At 43.8% G+C, this 23,548-nt stretch overlaps 1 protein-coding gene across 2 annotated transcripts in view; it reads right to left on the reverse strand.

Moving 5' to 3' along the window:
- The window catches only part of LOC127581242 (multidrug and toxin extrusion protein 1-like), a 49,856-nt gene that overhangs the window by 13,984 nt on the left and 12,324 nt on the right, over positions 1–23,548 (reverse strand). Inside the window, exons 4-11 of one of the 2 annotated variants that reach the window (XM_052035426.1) lie at positions 22,274–22,422; positions 19,928–19,970; positions 19,332–19,376; positions 15,403–15,500; positions 9,540–9,637; positions 7,420–7,533; positions 5,757–5,824; positions 4,000–4,108 (exon numbers count right to left, since the gene is read on the reverse strand). In XM_052035426.1, coding sequence (XP_051891386.1) covers positions 4,000–4,108; positions 5,757–5,824; positions 7,420–7,533; positions 9,540–9,637; positions 15,403–15,500; positions 19,332–19,376; positions 19,928–19,970; positions 22,274–22,422 — 724 coding nt within the window. The remainder of the gene's footprint in view (positions 1–3,999; positions 4,109–5,756; positions 5,825–7,419; positions 7,534–9,539; positions 9,638–15,402; positions 15,501–19,331; positions 19,377–19,927; positions 19,971–22,273; positions 22,423–23,548) is intronic. The other variant, XM_052035427.1, reaches the window with a different exon arrangement.

A 23,548-nucleotide genomic window follows, 5' to 3' on the forward strand; every position in this document is an offset into this window, starting at 1 on the left:
AAGAATGATTAATTCAGTGATTCATGGGTTAAAACATACAGATGCATACATTGACGACTTAGTGACTGGGAATGATACTTGGGAAGATCACATCTCTGCATTAGAAAGGTTGTTTGAAAGACTTTCCAAGGCTAACCTTACAGTTAACTTGGCTAAAAGTGAATTTGGCCATGCCACTGTGACGTATCTTGGTTATGTTGTAGGTCAAGGCAAGCAAGCTCCTGTTCAGGCAAAAGTTCAAGCAATATCTGAGTTCCCTATTCCCACAGGTACGAGGACTGTTAGAAGATTTTTGGGAATGGTTGGATATTATCGAAAATTTTGTAAAAATTTTGCTGATATTGCTCTTCCCCTAACTAATCTTCAGAAGAAGGGAGTAAAGTTTGTTTGGACAGATTCTTGTCAAGAAGCATTTGAGAAGCTGAAAGCCATTTTATGCTACCATCCTGTGCTCAGAACACCTGACTTTGAAAAGCCATTTTCATTAGCAGTAGATGCCAGTGATGAAGCTGCAGGAGCTGTGTTGTTGCAGAAGGGTGACCTTGATGATATTGACCATCCTGTAGCTTACTTTTCAAAGAAATTTAATGAGCATCAAAAGAATTATTCCACCATAGAGAAAGAATTACTGTCGCTTGTTTTAGCCTTGCAACATTTCAGTGTATATGTTTGCACCGCTCAGAAACCATTGACTGTGTATACAGATCATAACCCATTGGTGTTTCTGAGCCGAGTCAAAAACAAGAACAGAAGGCTGTTAAACTGGAGTTTAATTTTGCAAGAGTTTGATCTCATGATAACTCACATTAAAGCCAAAGATAATGTGATTGCTGATTGTCTTTCCCGATGTTAAATGGGAAACATGTATCTATACTAATCTGATAGTCTGTAGTTGTGTAGCGTGATAATTATTAACATTACTAACTGAATGCGCGGTTAAAATTTTCTTGGGAAAATTTTTTTTTAGGTGGGAGGTGTTACGGACTCAGTGAAAGTCCCTTTAAGATAGAGAGTGTGTGTGTATGTGTGTGTGGGGCGTGCTTACGTCAATAGAAGATAAAGGACGTAATGACGTTGTTGAAGAAGTAAGAAGAAGAAGAAGAAAGAGAGAGAGAGAAGGGAGAGAGACACCAGCCTGCTTGTTTTCTCTATCGATGGATGAGAAACAATAACTGTGTTTGCCACTGAAATCCATGTATGGAAGTTGGAAGTAATCCGGTGGAGTTCACTTTGTTGCTGACCTGTAGAAGGAAACAGGTATTTGTGTGTGGACGACCACGGTTCGGATGCTTTTCGGGGTGAGGAAGTCACTACCGAGTAAACACTGAAGTGTCGTTTGGGTTCCATCGTGGAACATTTGGATTTCGTATGTACTCTCTCTATGTTTTTCTACATCTACATCTTATCTTCAGACAACGGTGGTTGTTGAAGAAGCCCTTGCTCATGTTTCACCTTATGGCTTGCGGAACTGAACTTTAAGAACCATTCCGGAACTGGGAGTTTTGGACTTTGTCACACACACACACACGAAGAGTTTAGTTTTGGGGTTAACGTTCGAGGTTTAACATTCTTGAATTCTAACATACTAACATTTTTTTTTTAACTTTTATTTTACGTATTATCATAAGTAGTGATTAATAAAATAGTTTTTAACACTGAATCATGCTCAGTGTGTTTCTTTTGTTGCTGGTTTGTGACAATAGTGAGAGCATAGGGTAGGCACAGTAGTGTAGCGGTTAGCGTAACACTTTACAACGCCAGCAACCTGGGTTCAAATCCAGCCACCGTCTAAGGAGTTTGTACGTTCTCCCCGTGTCTGCGTGGGTTTCCTCCGGGTGCTCCGGTTTCCTCCCACATTCCAAAGACGTACGGGTTAGGAAGTTGTGGGCGTGCTATGTTGGCGCCGGAAGCGCGGCGACACTTGCGGGCTGCCCCCAGAACATTCTACGCAAAAGACGTATTTCGCTGTGTTTTGATGTACATGTGAGTAATAAAGAAATCTTATAGGGGAGGGAGGTGGAGGGTGTGAAGAGAAGTGGGGGGATAGATGGGGAATGGGGGGGGAAAGAAAAAGAGGACGGAAGGTGAGGGAGAGGACAGGGGAACATGGGGAGGCAGAGTCAAACTGGAAATCATTGGAAATAAATAAGCTGGACTGGATGCATTACAGCCCTGGATTTAAATCGGGAAGCTGCCTCGAGTGGACTTGGGCAAGCTCTGAAAGAAGGAGATTGAGAGGTTGCTGTGTGAATTAACAGCACTGACAAAACGGGTCACTGGAAGAAAAACTTTCACTTTGTAATGAGCTTGTAGTGTTAGGTTGTTTGCTTGCTGCCTCATTTTGGTGAGCTACAGAGAATAAAATCTCACAAAAAGTTGGGCACTCATAGCAAGGAAACAGATCACAGCATCCTCCCTGCTAGTCCCAGTTGCCTGCGTTTGGCCCATAACCCTCCAAGCCCATCCCCTCCATGTACCTATCCGAATGCCTCTTAAATGCTGCAATTGCACCTGTCTCGAGCACTTCCTCTGGCAGCTCAGTCCAGGTACTCATTACACTCTGCGTCACGAAGTTACCTCTCAGGTCTCTTTTAAATCTCTCCCCTCTTATGTTGTATCTGCGCCGTCTAGGTTTGGACTCCCCCACCCTGGGGAAAAAACTATGACCGTCCACTTTATCCATACATCTCATGACTTTATAGACTTGTGCGGATGTGACGAGAGGGGTGGAAGTGTGCATCACTGCAGGAAGTACCCACTCGAATATACAGGCAAACATGAAGACCCCATCCACCCAGGTCAGTCTCTCTTCATCCCTCTCCCATCAGGCAGAAGATACAAGAGCCCGAGGGCACATACCACCGGGCTCAAGGACAGCTTCTATCCCGCTGTGATAAGACTATTGAACAGTTCCCTTATACAATGAGATGGACTCTTGACCTCACAGTCTACCTTGTTATGACCTTGCACCTTATTGTCTTACCTGCACTGCACTTCCTCTGTAGCTGTGACACTTTACTCTGTATTCTATTATTGTTTTTACCCTGTACTACTTCAATGCACTATGTAATGAATTGATCTGTATGGACGGTATGCAAGACAAGTTTTTCCATTTTACCTCGGTACAAGTGACAATAATAAACCAATGTATTTCACTCCAGGTCAAGTCACCTTTCAGTTGCATGACACTGAAAAGACGTTTGTGTGATTGAACATTGACCACTATGTCCATTGGACCACTGGGCAGGATCGATTGAGCAGGGCAGTGGAGAGTAACCAGCTGTTTGGAACAGTGCATGGCTTGCAGTCAATTCCTTTAGAAAAGGGACAGGAAATTTTGCTTTTCCTTTTAAAAAATAATTAATTTTTGCCTGGTCAACACCTCTGATCTGTCTCCTTCAGTTCCCGTCTCCACAAATATATCTCAATCGCCACTTTAACCTCACAGAACACAAGAAAATAGGAGCAGGAGTAGGCCACTCGGCCCCTCGAGCCTGCCCCACTGTTCAGTATGACAATGGCTGATCCACCTCAGACCTCATTGGTTAGAAGGATGTGGAGGAACAGAAAGAGTGCAGAAAAGATTTGCCAGGATGTTGCCTGGAATGGAGGGGCGTAGGTATAAGGAGAGAGTTATCCAGCATGGAAACAGACCCTTTGGCCCAAATTGTCCACACTGCCCGAGATGTCCATCTGAGCTCAACCCATAACTCTCTAAACCTTTCTATCCACGTACCTGTCCAAATGCCTTTTAAACATTGTAGTTGTACCCGCCTCTATTGCTTCCTCTGGCAGATACAATATTAAATTAAGTGACGGGTTACATTAACTGAATTTAGGAGAGGGACTATTCAGCCCATTTTACTGTGCTAGCTCTCTGAAGGAGTTAAGTAATCCTACTGTTGCTGTTTTCCCCCACAGCATTGTATATGTCCAATTCCTTACTGAAGTTTGTCTTAACTCATCAATAAGTGTAGTAAATCATAAACCAGCACTCACCAGCACACCACAGCGCCACACGGGCAGAGGTCTTAGCCTCCTCTGTCTTTTGAGCACCCAAAGCTTTACCCACGCGGACACTTGCAGCCACACTGTATCCCAGAGGGATCTGCAGAGGAAAACAACAGCAACCAGTATAGCTCTGCAACACTTCTTTCTAATGCTGAAACTCCCTGCTCTTGTGGCCTGATCAGCAGTTGCGATCCTGAGACGGTACAGCACCGTTGGGCATCCAGATTTGATTGCTAGCCTGTGCCACTGAGTTTTTTTTTGACTAATTCATTCACAGGATGTGGACGTGACTGGCATTTATTGCCCATTCCTAACAATACCCAGGAGGTATTGTTGCAGCTATATAGGACCCTGGTCAGACCCCACTTGGAGTACTGTGCTCAGTTCTGGTCGCCTCACTACAGGAAGGATGTGGAAGCCATAGAAAGGGTGCAGAGGAGATCTACAAGAATGCTGCCTGGAATGCGGAGCATGCCTTAGGAAAGCAGGTTGAGGGAACTCGGCCTTTTCTCCTCGGAGCAACGGAGGATGAGGGGGGACCTGATAGAGATGTATAAGATGACGAGAGGCATTGATCGGGTGGATAGTCAGAGGCTATCCCCAGGGCTGAAATGGTGGCCACAAAAGGACATAGGTTTAAGGTGCTAGGGAGCAGGTATAGAGGAGATGTCAAGGGTAAGTTTTTTTACTCAGAGAGTGGTGAGCGTGTGGAATGGGCTGCCGGCAACGGTGGTGGAGGCGGATACGATAGGGTCTTTTAAGAGACTGTTGGATAGGTACATGGAGCTGAGAAAAGTAGAGGGCTATGGGTAAGCCTAGTAATTTCTAGGGTAGGGACGTGTCCAGCACAGCCTTGTGGGCCAAAGGGCCTGAATTGTGCTGTAGGTTTTTCGATGTTCTAATTGCCCTTGAACTGAGAGGGACAGTCCACTACATAGGTGGGTCTGGAGTCACATACAGACCAGACCCAGTAAAGGTAACAGATTTCCTCCCTTGATTGTGTTAGTGAATTATATACATTTTTATATATAACATATAGCTTTTATTTTTCTATACTTCATATAAGAAAATGAATTAGTGAATTCACATTAGTGAACCAGATGGGTTTTTACAACAATCCACTGGTTTCAAGGTCTCCATTACTTTTTTTAAATGTAATTTAAATCCCCACGCTGGGATTCGAATTCATGGCTTGTGACCCTGGCTGTTTGCCCAGTGACGGAGGTGTCCTGGCCTGGCACCGTTTGTAATTCTGATTTAATTGATCTGTGCCAGGGACCACGGGTAAACAAAGCCACCCAGGAGGTGGATATGTCTCTCGCCGGCTGGTACGGGTGCAGCAAGTTGAGTTGAGAATGTACTTGGAGCAAGTACAAGTTGCTGCTGATTCTACCCACTTTATTGGGAATTTAACAAAATGAAGACCCGAACAAAGTGAACAGAAGTAGTTCTTCCAGTGGACACATCGAGCCATTGGGAGGAGGTAGCTGGGAAAGGAACGGATGGGGTTTAGCATGCGTTAAACATTGAATAGTTGCCGTGAGCTGTACTCTGCCCTCAAGATTCAGTTTCACGGGGCTTTCATGGAATTGTACCCTGGAAGTAGAGTGCAATTTCTGGCACAGTTAGCACAACCAACAGGGCATGGATGTTCTGCCCAGTAACTTTGTGTGGAAGCACAATCTTGAATGGAGAAGAAAATCGTTCAACATTTGTCCCCTGTCCCACCAGAACGTCAGTCTTACCATGTATGCTGCTGATAAACCCTGATAAATAATGGTCTGGGCTCCCAACTCCACTTCATTTACTAAACCTGCAAACGAGAAATGTCAATCATTCTTGGAAATGTCAGAGAAAGAAAAAATGTCTTTTAATTATCTCAAACCTTGGCTGCCAATGAAAGGTTTCTTTTGAAGCGTGGCTACTATTGTAAGGTAGTAAGCATTTCAGCCAACTCGCACTGAGCAAGTTCCCACAAACAAGAATGCTATAAAATGACCAGATTATCTGTTTACTTAATGGTGTTAGTGCAGCTGTAGACTGGCCAACAACTCCCTGGTCCATGAATGGAAGACTTGGCAACACAAGTTCCAAACCCTGGAGAACATCATATCGACCCACCCGGTAACCCTGGATGTAAGAGACACCTCTTTTCCCCAATGGGTATCTTGGGTTGACTGGACTGGCAGATAGGTCAACCAAGTCGGAAGTTCCTCATCTTACATAAAAGGAAAAGCAAAGAAGGATAATAATGGCGAGGTCATTGGGAAGGGGTTGCATTTGACCAGTGCCTCATCCAACAGAAGGCACCTCCAAGAGTATAACATCAGCCCTCAACCCAGAGGCGAGAGCACTACTGATGGAGCCTCTCACTAACGGTCCTGGTACACTGCCTGGTGCATCTTCAGGGAACATTATACATCATGGAATGCCAATTAAAATATATTTTTCTTAAATCAGGTCCTATCTTCATTAAAAAGAAAATTAGGGTTTACCTTATGGAAGTCTTTTAATTTCTCATAATAAACAAAGTTGGACCTCACTCCCACCATTATCTATTTAATTTTATCTAAATGTTTTTCTCAACTCCTTCCTCTTCCAAACAATATTTCCCATTATTCTGTGTCACCTCCATCAATTGTAAATCTCCTTTGTGTTCTAATTCCAGGAACCTTAAAGCGGATATCCCGTCTGCTTTTCAAAAGTGCCAACTACTATCTATTGTCACTCTCCATTGTCACTGCCAGAATTCAGAACCGTCTAACCTCAAATATGTCTTAGGTGCCGAGGTCCCATGATCTGGAACTCCCTCTCTAAACATTGCTGCCTCTCTCTCATCCTCCAAGATGCTCTAGGTTTTTCTGGCTTGTCTATACCAACTTTCCTTATGTGGCTTGGGATGAAATTTTCTTTGCCATGAAATATCCTGGACATTTTATTATGTTAAAGATGCTACATAGACACGGGTTCATTTGATTTTTCTGTCAAGCTCTGTTGGAGCTGTGAAACGGTTGGAGACATTTTCTCTGCTGTCTGATGCCTCCTCACCCACACTGGCCCTCACATAACACCTTGGTTTTTAAAATCTCAGCCTCGTTTTCTAATCCTCTCATTCCCTTGCCCCTCATCTCTAATCTCCTTCAGCCCAATAGCTTGAAGATCTCTGGACTTTGCCCAATTATTCCCCCCTGCATTTAATCGCTCAACTGCGGCTTCAGCTGTAAAGGCCCACGGCTCTGGAATTCCCTCCCTGCCTCTCCCTTAAGATGCTCCTCAAAATGTACCTCATTGACCAAGTCTTCAGTTATTTGCCTAATGTAGTTGAACATTAAATTTTGTTTGATTAAAATAAAGGTTTTCATTCCATATTCAATAAAGATGAACTGGGTGTTTTAGCAGTTTATTTACCTGCAAGGATGATACCAATCTCAAATGTCCACCATTCAATACACACCATGAATAAGCTGGGGACAGCCAGCAGCATGAATTGGCCCCACTCCTGCAGACACTCGGTGGACCATCCTCAAAGAGAAATAAAATGGTGCGGTTGATGCAACATCCAAATGAATACAGGCACCAAGACTAACGGGGAAGGAAGATAGGAAAAGGAAGAGGAGACCCAAGCTCATCCCATATGATGGGCTCAAGCTAAGGTTGTAGTTTGGCCATCGTGAATGCAAGGGTAAACTTGCACCAAGTGCATGACCTTGACAATGGCTACCATGCAACATCACCAAGTGGGACCTTCATACTATTCCTATGAAGAGTCTGAAGAACACAGGTGATGTGTCAGCCTGGGCTCCTCCTGTGCACCTTCTAATGAGTGGCAAAAATAGCTGCAGTCTGGACCCTCTTTGCACATGTGCCCTCTCCCTCAAGGTAATGCAACGCACAATGTGGGCTCATCCACAAGACCAAGGCAGTCATGGTTTTTATCCCTTGCTTGGTCCGAGCTATCTGACATCAGCCTCATTGGTGGGGGCTTGTTGAAGGTCATATAAAAGGCACTGGACACAGAGTGGGGACACAATTTCCTTTAGAAATCCTAAGACATGGAATTCCTGCCTGCACATTCCTTACCCTACGGCCACTAGAAGCGTTGGCCAGTCCTTTCCCGCCTCAGGACCCTGCACGTTCCTGTGGCTTGCGGTCCAACAAGCCTTGGCTCTTGGCTACAGCTCCGTCTTCCAGGAGTTGCTGCTTCCTGGCATGCCAGCCCCTCCTCAGGGCACGCACCAACAACGTTTCAACACTGCTAACCTCCTTGCCTTGGGAATGGGTGAGGGTAGCTAGTGATGAGCTGGGACAAGAAAGCCCTTTGGGGAAGGGAATTGGGAGGAGAAGTAACCAGAATTAATCCCGGGCCAGCTGCTAGTAGATCCACTGATATTCCCAGTGGGATTTCCAAACCCCTAGTCCCCTTTTCTTTTTTTTCCAATCTTTTTATTAGTTTCCAAATTAATACAGATTAATATATAACATCAATGATTGTACACGTAATACAAAGAAATCAAGAGAGCAGTCATGACATAGGTAATCATAAAAAGTAATAAAATATTTTAAAAAATCTTTAGATCTCACAATCTCTTAGTTGATGAAAATAATATAAAAGAGAAAAAGATTTATTGTATATATATAAAAAAATCCCTAAATCAATAAAAAAAATTGTAAATAATATAACAAACTAAAGAAAATTCCAAAAAAATGAAAAAAAAGAAAAAAACTGGACTGAAATTTCTCAATAAAAACAGAGCAATATTATGTTGTCAACTCCATTCCTTTAAATTGAAAAGTTATTGAAAAGGGATCTATATCATATGAAGGTATTGAATAAACAGACTCCAAATGTCTTCAAATTTAAGCCAAGGATCAATAGTATCACTCTTAATTTTTTCCAAGTTTAGACATGACCCTTTTCTTTATCGCAGATCCTCAACTGTTTGTATCTGACCGACAAGCTTAGCTGCCTGTCCAATCACTTGGTGGGGAGGGGGTATCAAATGAATGAATAGTAAGGATCCATTTCCCTTCCACAGAGGGGTTAAGAACCAGGGGCATAGATTTACAGTAATTGGCAAAGGATTAGCAGCTAGATGAGAAAATATCTTCATACCCAGAGAGTGGTGGGGGTCAGGAACTCACGGCCTGGAAGAGCAGTGGAGGCAGAGAGCCTGAGCACATGGACCTACACTCGCAGAGCTGTAACTTGCAGGGATACACACCAAGCGTTCGTAGGTGGGACTAGGCCGAGCAGTTCTTTTTCTAACCAGACGGAATGGGCCAAATAGTCTCCTTCGTCGGATCATAGAACAGTTACAACACTGAATACACCATCACAGATTAGGGAAGAGATGCAATCGATTCACCTATCAACGGTTGAAGGTAGGAAACACATGCTGTAGAATGGAGGGAAGGGAATGGAATGGAATGGGGAGGATCTTGGCTCTGAAGCAGGTATTCACCTCAGCTGGCGCATGCTGCTATTGACATTTGGATAACAAGTCCTCCCCTATTTTGACTTAAATTACCTGCCCAGGTCTGAACGTGCAACTTTTTCCATTGAATGTACACAAAGAGGACAATGGCTTGGCAGTACTGGGAAGCTACGTTTGCAGCAGCAGAACCTCTGAAAAACATCAGATTTGTGGCTTTAGTGTAGCTCCGAGTGACGCCCGTGTCGATAGTGCACGTCTCATCAATACTGGTTTAAATAAAAATCAGTTGTTTTTTTCCTTGTGTTTATAAAATATGTTTTAACAGTTGCTTTTATCTTTTATTATAAAATTTTATATTAAAATATATAACACATTATATAGCACCTCTCTCAACCCTAACCTGTGACATTACAAAAGACCAGTTACATGAGAGCAGTGTTAACACTTGCAAAACTGTTTGCATGATGTTGGTTATGATATTGTTTGTAGCTTATTGCTTCAGAATTCAAAATGCAAATTCAAATGGGAAGATATACTGGAAAATTTTATACATCAACTGTTACTGTAATATGTATGATCACTTTTTTTTAAGAAAAGGATGATCTAGCTGTGAGAATTAGAAGGAACAATGCACTTTGTTCCATGATTGTTAGATACTACAGATAATGGACAGATTGTGCTGATGGCTAGCTGGTGGCGTCTTGGGTCAAGAGGCTTACAGGAATGATCTGAGCTGAGAGTTGGATACACTTCTCATCTGACAGCTCAGCTTTACGTCAACCACGGCTGCTGCATCTAAAGCAGAAACCCTCACTCAAAATGGTGGCAAGTGGTTTGTTTTCTATAACTTTAACATTAATAGATCAATGGCACTGGAGCGTGGCGACTCGTTGCAAGCTGCTCCCTGCAGATCTATTCATTACAATCGTTCTACTTTTTAAAATCTAAATTCTATGACCCCAAGATGACCTTGCACCTTATTGTCTGCCTGCACTTTATCTGTAACTGTTACACTTTATTCTGCATTCTGTTATTGTTTTCCCTTGTACTATCTCAATGTACTGTTGTAATGAAATGATCTGTATGGATGGCATGCAAAACAAAGATTTTTCACTGTACCTCGGTACATGTAAATTGGTTTATTATTGCCACAAATTGCTCAGCTCAATGAGTAACTATGGAGTTCAGCTACTGTTTACATCCTACCCTTATTAATCCTCCCAAATGGCATTGCCTCACAGTTTTGAGGATTAATTGCCATCTGCCATGGCTCTGCTCATCTTACCAACTGATCAATATCATTCTGTAGCCCAAGACAACTCTCCTCACTATCAACACCATTAATTTTCATGTCATCTGCAAATTTGAATCATGCCCCCTACATTCACATTATGTTAACATGTACAACAGTAAGTGTCCCATCACCAACCCTCTGGTCACAGGCTCCCGATCACAAAACCAACCCTCCACCATTACCTTCTGTTACCAGTCCAACTTTGAATCCAATTTACCATTGGATCACATGGGCTCCAACCTTCTGAACCACTTTTCCACATCAAAGCCTTTCTGAAGTCCGTGTGAACCACATCTTCTACCCCGCCTTCACCAGTACACTTGGTTACCACTGAAAAATTCACTCAAATTGGTCAGACAGGATCTCCACCAACAAAGCCATGCTAACTATCTTTGATTAACCCCTGCCTTTCTGTGTTGTAGATTAGGTAGTACATTTGCTGTCCTCCAGTCACCTAGCACCAGTTAAGACTTAATTTTTTTTTAAGGGCCTCAGCAATCTTCTCTGCGATAAATCTCATTAAGCCCCAGGGATTTATCCAACTTTAAGTCTGCCAAGATATTCAATACTTCCTTTTTAATAACATATTCTAAAATTTTACTGTCCCCCCCCCCCCCCCCCCCCCTTTCATCTCTCCAACTACAATGTCCTTCTCCTTAGTGGATACAGATGAGAAATGCTCATCACTCACCTACCTCCTCTGGCTCCATGCACACATTGCCACTTTGTTCGCTAACAGACCCTACACTTTCCCTAATTACCCTCTTGCTTTTAACATACTTATGAAGTGCTTTGGGATTTTGCTAACTTTTGTGAAGGACTGATATCTCATGCTCCCTCTTTGCCCTCATTTCTATGTCTTGTTTAAGTACTCCCCTATATTTTCTATACTCCTGAAAGGTGGTTCCCCCATCTCACTCCCTGCTCTGTTTAATACCTGCCAATACGGTTTCTTTTCTTTATCTATCCCTCAATATTCCTTGACATTCAAGATTCTTGGACTTACCTTTCACACTTATAGGAACTCTTGGCTCCAAACTCTCACCATTTTACTTTTAAATAATTCCCTCCTGCAAGATATGGACTTACCTGCAAGTAGTTGCTTTTACCAGGTCCTGTCTTACGACATTGAAATTAATCTTCCCCCAATTCAGGACCTTAATTATCAGACCATCCTTATCCCTTTCCAAAAAGTCAGCGTCAAAGTGGTGGGTTGACAGTCCTGTTTCTGTGCTGTATGACTGTATCTTGAAGCTTGCTTATGGTCACCATCTCCAAAATGTTTCCCAGTTGACATCCCAAGTACATTCCCTAAATGTGTACTGCTCCTACTCTAGTCAAACTATCCATGTACCAATTCAAAAAGTTCTCCTGGACACACTTTAAAAATTCCACCCATCTCTTTCAAACTAAGGTAATCTCAGATAAAACTGGAGGAAACTGAAATCATCCACTAGCCTAACCCAATGCTCTCGCATCTCTGCAGGATTTCTCTATACATCTGTCCCTCTATCTCTTGCTGTCTACTAGGAGGCCTGTAGTATACCCCCAGCAAAGTGATCAGCCCCCTATTTTGTTCCTAAGCTCTACTCATATTGCTTCATACGCAGGTCATTCTGTCTTCTCTCTTCCATCGGGTAGAGGATACAGGAGCCTGAAGGCACGTACCACCAGGCTTAAGGACAGGTTCTATCCCACTGTGATAAGATTATTGAACGGTTCCCTTATACAATGAGATGGACTATGACCTCATGATCCCTTGCACCTCATTGCACTGCACTTCCTCTATAGTTGTGACACTTTACTCGGTACTGTTATTGTTTTTACCTGTACGACCTCAGTGGACTCTGTACTCTCAATGTAACTGCACTGTATAATGAAGTGACCTGTATGATCGGTATACAAGACAAGTTTTTCACTGTACCTTGGTACAAATGACAATAATAAACCAATACCAATATATCCCCCTTCATTACTACAGTAGTGGAGTACGTGTTGCAAAGCCAACTAATCCCTTACATCCCCTCCTAGGTCCTGTCCTTTCAACCATGCGTCTGTGATGGCAACAATATTGTGCTGATACCCCAAGTTCACCTGCCTTACTAGTCAGACTCCTTACTTTAAAAATAGACAAAACTTAGCTTTCCATTCCCTCACACACTATTGTGTCTGTTCTGCCTATGGGACTGGTCTGAATATTCTTTATATTTTACTGTACATATACTCTGTATCCCATTTTCCTGGCAAATTAGCTTGAATCCTCCATGACAGAACTAGCAAATCTCCCTGCAAGGGTGCTAGATTTGTTCCGGTTCAGGTGCAACATGTGCAGCTTGTACAGGTCCAACCTCCCCCAGGTGCTGCTACCTCACAGCTCCAGTGACCCGTGTTCAATCCCGATCTCGGGAGCTGTCTGTGTGGAGCTTGCATGTTCTTCCTGTGACCACGCTGGTTACTGACGGGTGCTCTGGTTTCCTCATCCTCCAATTCCTTGGCTCTCTCCATCCCGGAGCCTGCCTGGTCCTCCCAAGGCACTGGGCACACCTCGTGTTTCATTTCTCCATCAGATGAACCTCAGGAATTCCCTCACTAGAACACTCTGCCTCTCTTCTTTAAGACATTACTTGAATGCTCTCTTTGATTAAGTCTTCACTCTGATGTCTCCTTAAGTAGATGGAGATCAAATTCTATTTGATAAGTGTTCCTGGGACATGCATTGGGATGTTTCACTATGTTGAAGGTGGTGTGCAAATGCAAGTTGTTATCATCATTGAAATTATACTTCAATTCCCGAACAGGGGTCATAGAGTTATACAGCACAGAAACAGGCCCTCAGCCCAACTCATCCATGCCGAACGAGATGTCTACCTGAGCTAGTCCCATTTGCCCACACTGGGCCCATATCCTCAAGCCCTTTTCTATCCACGTATCTGTCCAAGGGTCTTTTAAGCAGAATTGTACCCACCTCTACCACTTCCTCTGGCAGATGGTTCCATACACCCACCACATTCCGTGTGGAAAACTTGTCCCCATTAAATTTTCTCCCCCTCTCACCTTACATCCAAGCCCTCTAGTTGTAGACTCCCCTACTCTGAGGAAAAGACTGTGGCCATCCACCTTATCTACTCCCCTCATGATTTTATATAGCTCTACGAGGTCACCCCTCAGCCTCCTATGCTCTAAGGAAATCTACAGCTCGATACTTCAGCAAAGCAGCCAACGTAATCAAAGACCCCTCCCACCCTGGTCATTCTCTCTTCTCCGCCCTCCCATTGGGTAGAAGATACAAAATCTTGAAAGCACGCACCACGAGGCTCAAGGACAGCTTCTATCCCACTGTCGTAGGACTATTGAATGGACCTGTTGTACAATAAGATGGACTCGACCTCACAATCTACCTCGTAGTGGCTCTTGCACCTTGTTGTCTGCCTGCATTGCACTTACCCTGTAACTGTAACACTATATTCTGCATTCTCTTATTGCTTTTTCCTTGTACTACCTCAATGTACTTGTTATGAAATGACCTGTCTAGAATTGCATGCAAAACAAAGCTTTTCACTGCATCTTGGTACATGGGACAATAATAAACCAATTACCAAAAGGTCCCAATTTATCAAGCCTCCCCTTATAACTCCAGTCCAGTAACATCCTGATGAATGTATGCAGGTAGAAGTGATGTCCTGAACTACGGCCTCACTAAATGGGCTTTACCCTCTTGTATCACTCTCTCTCTCCCTCAGACACCTTCTCCCATCAGTACATAGGAACAGGAGGTGCCCATTCATCTCTAGAGAACAAATGGCACTCTGGTTCCACCACGGCTGATCTCAACTCTATCGGCTGATCCTCGTGGCTTTGCCAAGCGAATGTCAATCTGTTTGAGCTCATGGATATTTCAATTGGCGACTTTTAAGGGGAGGCAGTGGAGGACAACACTACTCACGTCTACACGGTGACCCCGAGCTTCCAGTTGCCGGTCACTTATTCTCCAAGCCACCCCAATCTGTCCTTGGTCTAAGCACTGAACAACATCTCATATTCCAGCTCCACACATGTCAGCCTTCAGGATTCAGCAGTGAATTCAACAGCTTCCAATAATCAGCCACTCCAGTCTTGTGTATCTCATGTCTTACCCTCAGTTATTACCTTAACTCTTCTGGTACTTCCACTGCTTCCTCCCATGTACATCTCCTCCTTCACCACCCTCTCCCAGCCAGCACCACCACTTGTGTCAATTAGTCTGCTCCCATCTCCACCTTATCACAGACCATGTGATAACTCCACCATTCAGTGACCCCACTGTGATAACTTCACCAGTCCACCTTCTTTGCAACATTAGACTCATTTTGTTTCTTACTCTTCCTAGATCTGATGAAACATCGTCAACCTGAAACGTTAGATCTGCTTCTCCCTCCGCAGATGCTGCCCCATCTGCTGGGTATCTCCAGTATATTTGTTCTTTATTTCGGATTTACAGCATCTGCAATAGTTTGCTTTTGAAATAAAGAAACCATCCGCTTATTAAATAACCATTATCTTTGTAGGTTATTTTAAATTATAATCAAACACCTTCACATCTTTTTGCACCCTCGGCTACAATTCCCAACTAATAAATGATGTTAAAAGTTTGCATTTCTTTCTTGGAAAAAGTCTGCTACTTACGCGACTCCCGTTGCCAGAACATAGAGCAAGACGTAATTAATCACAGCGTTAAAGATGTTGGTAACGAAACCAGTGAAAATTTGAGGCAGAATAATCCCCTGAAGTGGGTGGAAAAGAAACAAGATTCCATTTATCTTATACAGTGGGGAGGTGATGAAATTTCATTGTTCAACTCTTTAATGATCTGTGGACACCCCTAGCAAGGCCAGTATTTACTGCCCTTAAGGTGATGCTGGTGAACCGCCAACTTGACCATGGAGACAGAATGGTGGACAAGATGGAGGAGAATCTGCTGGCTGCTGCATTCCTGCCTGCCCATGGTCCCGTTTCCTCTGGTTAAATTACATTGCCAAAAACTCAAAGAAAGTTGTGATCTGGTACATGGTGCAAGGTAAGTAAATTGAACAACAACTTCCAATACTGGATAAATAATTGAAAATTTTCCAGAGGGGCTGCAGAGCAATAGCAAGGAATTAATTGGAGTCTGTTCTCTGATCAGGATGACAGGTACATGCCCGATATGGAGAACAATTCAAGGATCTGGCCACATATGGCAGCATCGTGCATAGGGACAGCTCAAGGTAAGTTGATGAACTGGAACAGGGAGGCCCTTGGAACATTTCTATTGTGCGACTTTCAGCAGGGTGAAGAATAATGTAGGAATAATCTATTGAATACCACACTGAAAAAGTAAGTTACATTTGAACAAAATGGAAGCACTTTCCTGCTGATAATGGCATGATTCCTCCAGGAAGACCAGCCAGTCAGGAACAAAGTGGGCCAAGAGCCAGAGGAAGGATTCAGAGAACCATTTATTGAGGTATAAAAGGTAACCGACCTCCCGTCACTAGTGCTAAATGGACAATATAACGTGTTCTGCTGCCTGTGGAATCGATTCCAAGAGCACAATTCTGCTGCTACAATACATTCCACTTACTCCTACTGATTGGGAGCAAATTCTATGCAGTTTCTATTCTCTTCAGTGCAGTTTCAACACCATAACCTGCACAAAGTTTTAGAGAAGTTGTTGCTGTATCTAGGCAAGGCCAGAACCAGGGACCTGAATTGTAAGTTAGTCACTATCTGAATCAGGTTTATCATCACTGACACAGGTCGTGAAATTTGTTGTTTTGCGGCAGCAGTGCAGTGCAAGACGTAAAATTACTGTAAGTTACCAAATAAATAAATAGTGCAAAAGAGCAGTAACAAGGTTGAATTCATGGACCGTTCAGAAATCTGACGGCAGAGGGGAAGAAACTGTTCCTGAATGTTGAGTGTGGGTCTTCACGAGGAGGTACGCCTCCTCGTCGCCATCTGAGATTCTGCCAACAACTGTGATGTCATCGGCAAATTTATAGATGGCATTTGAGCTGTACCTAGTCACGCAGTCACGAGTGTAGAGAGAGTAGAGCAGTGGGCTAAGCACACATCCTTGAGGTGCACTTGCGTTGATTGTCAGTGAGGAGGAGATGTTACCACCGATCTGCATTGTGGTCTCCCGATAAGGAAGTCCAGGATCCAATTGCAGAGGAAGTTACAGAGGCCCAGGTTTTGAAGCTTGTTTGATTAGTACTGAGGAGACGATGGTGTTGAATACCGAGTTGTAATTGATAAACAGCAGCCTGATGCATGTATTGCTTTTGTCTAGGTGCTCCAAAGCAGAGTGGAGAGCCAGTGAGATTGCATCCTTGCTCAGGCAGGAGTTAAGTCTAGCCATGACCAACCTCTCAAAGCATCACAGTAGATGCAACTGCTACCGGGCGATAGTTGTTGAGGCAGCTCACCCAGCTCTTCTTGGGCACCGGTATGATTGATGCCCTTTTGAAGCAGGTGGGAACCTCCAACTGCAGCAGTGAGAGGTTGAAGATGTCCTTGCACACTCCAGCCAGTTGGTCGGCACAGATTTTCAGTACCTGGCCAGGTACAGGATCGGGGCCTGACGCCTTGCGAGGGTTCACCCTCTTGAAGGATGTTCTGACATCGGCCTCCGAGATGGAGATCACAGGATTGCCAGAAGCTGTTGGGATTCACACAGGTGTAGTGTTATTCTCCCTTTCAAAGTGCTCATCAAAGGAGTTGAGCTCATTAGGGAATGAAGCATTGCTGCCATTTACGCTGTTAGGTTTCGCCTTGTTGGAAGTAGTGGCCTGCAAACCCTGCCACAGCTGTCGTGCATCCGACTGTGTCTCTAACTTCACTCAGAATTGCCTTTTTGCTCTCACGATGGCCTTCTGTAGGTCGTACCTGGACTTCTTGTAGGGTTCTGGATCGCTGGTTTTGAATGCCACAGATCTAGCCCTCAGCAGACTGTGAATCTCCTGGTTCATCCAGGGCTTCTGTTTTGGGGAGACTCAAGTGTGTTTTTGAAGGCACACACTCATCCATGCAGGTCTTGATGAAGTCGGTGACGGCCGAGGCATATCCATTTAGATCCAAGGAGGAATCCCTGAATATGGTCCAGTCCACCGACTCAAAGCAGCCCTGTAAACGCTCCCCCGCCTCCCTTAGCGGTCCTCACCACTGGTGCTGCGGTCCTCAGCCTCTGCCTATATGTTGGGAGTAGAAGTACAGCCAGGTGATCGGATGTGCCGAAGTGCGGGCGCAGGATGACACGGTAAGCATTCTTGATGGTGGTGTAACAGTGTGTTGGCTCACTAATAAATCCAGTTGGGAATTCCGGAGAAACTTTCTGACGCAGAGAACAGTGAGAATGTGGAACTCCTCCCCCACAAGGAGTGATTGAGTTGAACAGCACTGATCCATGCAAGGGAGAAAGGGATGTATGTTCGACACTGATGGGAAGTGAAGGTGGGGGTAGAAGCTCGTGTGGATGATGACAACGTGGACCCATTATCCCACCAGCCTCTGGCTATGCACTGGTCCCTGGGAATCCTGGGCAGTATAATATTTGAGAGCTAGTTTCATCTTATAAAGGAATTCTTTCAAAGTGATAAATGCTCCTGAAGAGCAGATAGTCCAGGAGGAGTTAGGATGATGGGGCTGCCAAGGGTCCCATTCTCTTGTTGGGACAAGGTGACCTCGCACTCAATGTCAGCAAGACCAAGGAATTCATTGTGGACTTCAGGAAGGGGAAGTCGGGAGAACACACACCAGTCCTCATCGAGGGATCAGCAGTGGAAAGGGTGAGCAGCTTCAAGTTCTCGGGTGTCAACATCTCTGAGGATCTATCCTGGGCCCAACACGTTGATGCAATCACGAAGAAGGCACACCAGTGATTCTACTTTGTTAGGAGTTTGAGGAGATTCAGTATGTTACTTCTGCAAATTTCTATAGATGTACGGTGGAGAGCATTCTGACTGGTTACATCACCGCCTGGTACGGAGGCTCCAATGTGCAGGATCGCAAGAGGCTGCAGAGGGTTGTAGACTCAGCCAGCTCCATCACAGGCACAACCCTCCCCACCGTCGAGGACATCTTCAAGAGGCGGTGCCTCAAGGCGGCAGCATCCATCACTAAGGACCCTCACCACCCGAGACATGCCCTCTTCATGTTACCACCGTCGGGGAGGAGGTACAGGAGCCTGAAGACCCACACTCAGTGATTCAGGAACAGCTTCTTCCCCTCTGCCATCAGATTTCTGAACAATCCATGAACCCAACCTCGTTATTCCTTTTTTTACACTATGTATTTTGTAACCGTAATTTTATGTCCTTGCACTGTACTGCTGCCACAACAAATTTTATGTCATATAAGACAGATAATAAATCTGACTCTGATTCCTTTAATCTTCCCCTCCTTACTGTGGGATGGAATGTTGTTGAGGACCTCCTCTGTCACTGCATCACTCAGCACTGCTTGCATTCCAAAGATGCTGAATTTGTTGAGTAGTCAAACTTTAAATTAACAAATCTCAAGAATTTTTCAGGCAGGAATACAAATTAAAGATGCGTATTAAGAAAATTATGTACCTGATTCTGAAGGTATCTGCTCTCCAACTCATAAAGAAACGTCATCTAAGAAAGATGAAAAAGACAAAGTTTCAACATCACTGGACAAGATTATACGCACACCTCATGAAAGCTCGAGTCTGACCATTTGAACTGTAGGGGACTGGGGATTGTGGGATCAGGAAGGAGAGTTGAGGCCGAAGATCAGACCAGCTTCATTCTTAGTGAATGGCGGAGGCACAGGGGCTGTATAGCCAGTCCTTGTCCTTTTATATTCTGATGTATCGATTTGCAATGGTCCAAGTTATAAGAATCCATGAGGAAAACATTTGTCCTCGGTCTCTTGTGCCAAATGCTCGATACACTGGCATTGTACTCTGCTTCTAAAATTTGATCCCAATGGATTTGCCGGTGACCAGATTCACTCGCCCTTCACACCTATATCATGAGATGAAGCTCTTCCAGTTAATGCCACTCTGGTTGTGCTGAGCTAATTTAGATGGGGATCAAAACTCTCCCAATCTATACGGCACATCAATGGTTCAACAGGCAATGGCTTAACTCGGACTGTGTAAACACCAACCAAATTTCGTATTACCCTGTAATAATTTACTCACGGGAAGAGCAGGAATAAATATCTTCACGTAGAGCTGTGCTAGCCTGCAAAAAACATAGAAGTCATTAGTAAGAGCACGCAAACCAAAAGATCACCACCTTCTGTAACCAACAGTAAGCTCAAAACAAAAGCAAGTAGTCTTGGCAATGCACCAAAGCATCTTAACGCATGGACAGCACCTCATCTTCCATCTGGGCACATTGCAGCCTTTAGGACTCAATATCTTTCTCTAACTAACCCCCCACCCTCTCCCCCACCATTAAGCCATCAACCTCATTTATGGCTTATTGTCATGGAAACCCTAGCCTCATCCTATCACAGATACTCCCCCCGTTCTAACTACTCTTCCCCACACCCTCTCTACAACTTAAAACTAACTTGCTTTTTGTTTTGCTTTCCTAGTTCCAAGGAAGTGTCTACAACCTGAAACATTAACTCTGTTTCTCTTTCCACATGACCTACTGTGTGTTCCCACAACTTTCTGTATACAATTCCTGGTCTGAAATTCCTCAAGTTTGGGATTTTGCACTACAGCCAGGAATCTCTCCCCTTGCTTGCTTTTCCAGGGTTGGGAAGTGAAAACCAGGCCCCACTGGTCCATTCAATGGCAGATGTTACCTCAACAGACGAGCAGCACACCCCCAGTACTCCATGGAGTGTCCAGAATTGACAGAAATTCCATGCAAACCCATTCCTCTCTGTCCAGCTCGGAACACCAGAGTTCCATTAGTGACCCTTAGATATTTGGCCACATCAGGCAACTAAAGCTTGTGTCAAAAACATTGATGCATCCTTCAAAAAGGACATTGATACACCCCACCTGTGACAGAGGCCACTGCTGACTTGCTGTGCAGAGGACAGATGAATATATACTGAGCCTTTCCTACTGGTAAAAAAGTTCAGGCAACAAGTGTGATGCAAAGTGACGAATGAGGCTCACTATTCCCAGTAAAATGCTAATCTAACAGTGATAAACCCCTAGTTTTCTCAGCAGGTAGCACTCACCATAACTGACACTGCACTGAAGGAATATCAAAGTTAGGACATTACATTGCAGTTGTACAAGACATTGGTGAGCCTAAACTTGGAGTATTGTGTTAAGTTTTGGTCAGCCTGCTATAGGAAGGATGTCAGTAAGCTGGAAAGTGTGCAGAAAAAATCTACAAGGATGTTGCCAGGACTCGAGGGACTGGATTACAGGGAGAGGCTGGACAGGCTAGGACTTTATTCCTTGGAGCGTAGGAGTCTGAGAGATGGCTATATAGGTGTACGGAATCATGAGGGGCATAGATAGGGTGAATGCACACAGTCTTTTGCCCCCAGGGCTAGGGAAATCAAGAATTAGAAGGTATAAGTTTAAGGTGAGAGAGGAAATATTTAATAGCAACCTGAGGGGCAAATCCCCCCCCCCCCCCCACACACACACACACAGAGGGTGGTTTGCATAGGGAACGAGCTGCCAGAGGAAGTGGTTGAGACAGGTACAATAATAAAAAAAACACTCGGACAGGTACATGGATAGGAAAGGTTTAGAGGGATATTGGTTAAGGGCGGGGAAATAGGACTAGCTTAGATGGGCACCTTGGTCAGCATGAACAAGTTGGGCTGAAGGGCCTGTTTCCCTGCGGTATGACTCTATGCATTGTTGGTGGTGACCTGGTCAGAGAACAAACTAACTTTCACTGTTTGAAGTGCAGAACTAACAAGTTTAGGAAGATCTCCCATCTGTTTCTATCAGCCATCTAATGATACCCTCATTCAACCCAGTCCATTACAATTTACTCATTGGTTTGCAAATGAACTCATCAAGACTGCTGGCTCCACCTTGGTGATGCTCCCTGATCAGACATTAAACACAGGTCCTAACAGAAACAACTCCACTCAGATACATTTAGGAATGTTTTCCCAGCAGCTTCTTTAATCTACACCCATAGCTACTTGACTCACTCCTCTGCATAGGACCCAGGAGGGAATTGGCTGCCCTACTTCATTAAATAACTGCAATTCAAATACAGTAAAACATTTTGAAACATCCTTGCAGTTGTGAAATAAATCGAACCAAAAATAAACGGGAGTACACGTTCCTAAGTTATTTCCTCAACCTCCCTAAAAGCCAGTTCCGAGCCCAACCAGCTGGACAACTTAGTCGATAGACTTTACCAAAATAAGATACCTGGAGTCACCTTCTCATTGTTAACTCCAGCACTTCGCTGCGCACTAGATATCTCACAAGGAATGTGTAGTCAAGCTCTGACAGTGTAATCCAGGGACTGAACCCTCAGGGTAAGTTTGCTTTCTAAGAAGGTGTACGCACAAACTCCACTCTGTAAAATAACAAGACTCTCACTTTGCAACCTGAGGAGGCTGCTTGAAGGCCAACAGGATGAGTTCAGTGTTAATGAAGATTGCCCAGCAGGGAAGGCAGAATATCATCAGAATGAGAATCGCTCTCTGGAGAATCACCCCAATTTGCGTCAAGTTTTTACTGCCATACGTCTGAAAATTAGAACATAAATAAAACTCTTTTGGTGTGTGCAATTTATATTGCAAAGCCGCAATATCTTTTGAACTGATCAAATAATTGAAATGCATAGTTACTTCATTCAGAAGACTCACTGTGATAACGCGCTTTTGAGCAACAAAAGCATATTTTTTTAATGCAAAATTGTCTCACGTAGAAACGACAGATGGTGTCCAGTGAAAAGTAAAGGCTCAGATGTTATTCTCAAGAGAGTGGAAGGAAATAGTTTTTTTGTAAAGGAGGACTGTTCCTGGTTTAAATGTGTTTAGGATTCTATGATTTACTGCTTCTATTATTTTATTTATAGATAAATCTATTGCTTTATAAACAATAAAAGGTATAGAATAGGCAAATGTGGAAAATTAAGCAGTGAGTGCAGGACAGCTGGCATTTATATAGTGCCTTTCACATCCCAGAATACTTCACTATGAACAAGTATCCAACTGAGACAGGTAACCAAGGATAACCAAAGAGGGACAGTTCACACTCATAAAAGGCCAGTTACAGCAAAATTAGAAAGTACTGTCCACAGGGTGAGAATCAACACTTGAAACGGATTTTCACATTGACTCGTGAATCTCTATTGCACTCACTCTGTTGTATCATTATCATAGGTAAAGAGCCCAAAATTGTATATAGTGCAGGTATGGTCTCATCGAGGCCCTACGTTATTGCAGTAAGAACATAGGCCCTTGCTCTGCTCCATCCTTCACCAGAACATAAGACATGGGAGGGATGCCATTGGACTCCTTGAACCTGTTCTATTAGTCAATAAGATCATGACTCAATGCCATTTTCTGGTACTATCCTCATTTCCTTTGATTTCATCAATATCCAGAAATCTAACACAATCAATGACTGAGATTTCACAGTCCTCTGAAGTACAGAATTCCATTGATTTACCATTCTCTGACTAAAGAAATTTCCCATGATTTTAGTCCTAAATGGTTTATTCTTTGTTTTGAGGCTAGTTGTAGATGCCTCAGCCAGGGAAAGCATCTTCCCTGTAGCTATTCTCTACGAATTCTGCAAGCTTCATTGAGGTTGCCTCTCATTCTTCTAAACTCGATCTCTCTTCATACAACAAACCTGCCATCCTTG

Source organism: Pristis pectinata, chromosome 21 (assembly GCF_009764475.1).
Source record: "Pristis pectinata isolate sPriPec2 chromosome 21, sPriPec2.1.pri, whole genome shotgun sequence".
Lineage (NCBI taxonomy): Eukaryota > Metazoa > Chordata > Chondrichthyes > Rhinopristiformes > Pristidae > Pristis > Pristis pectinata.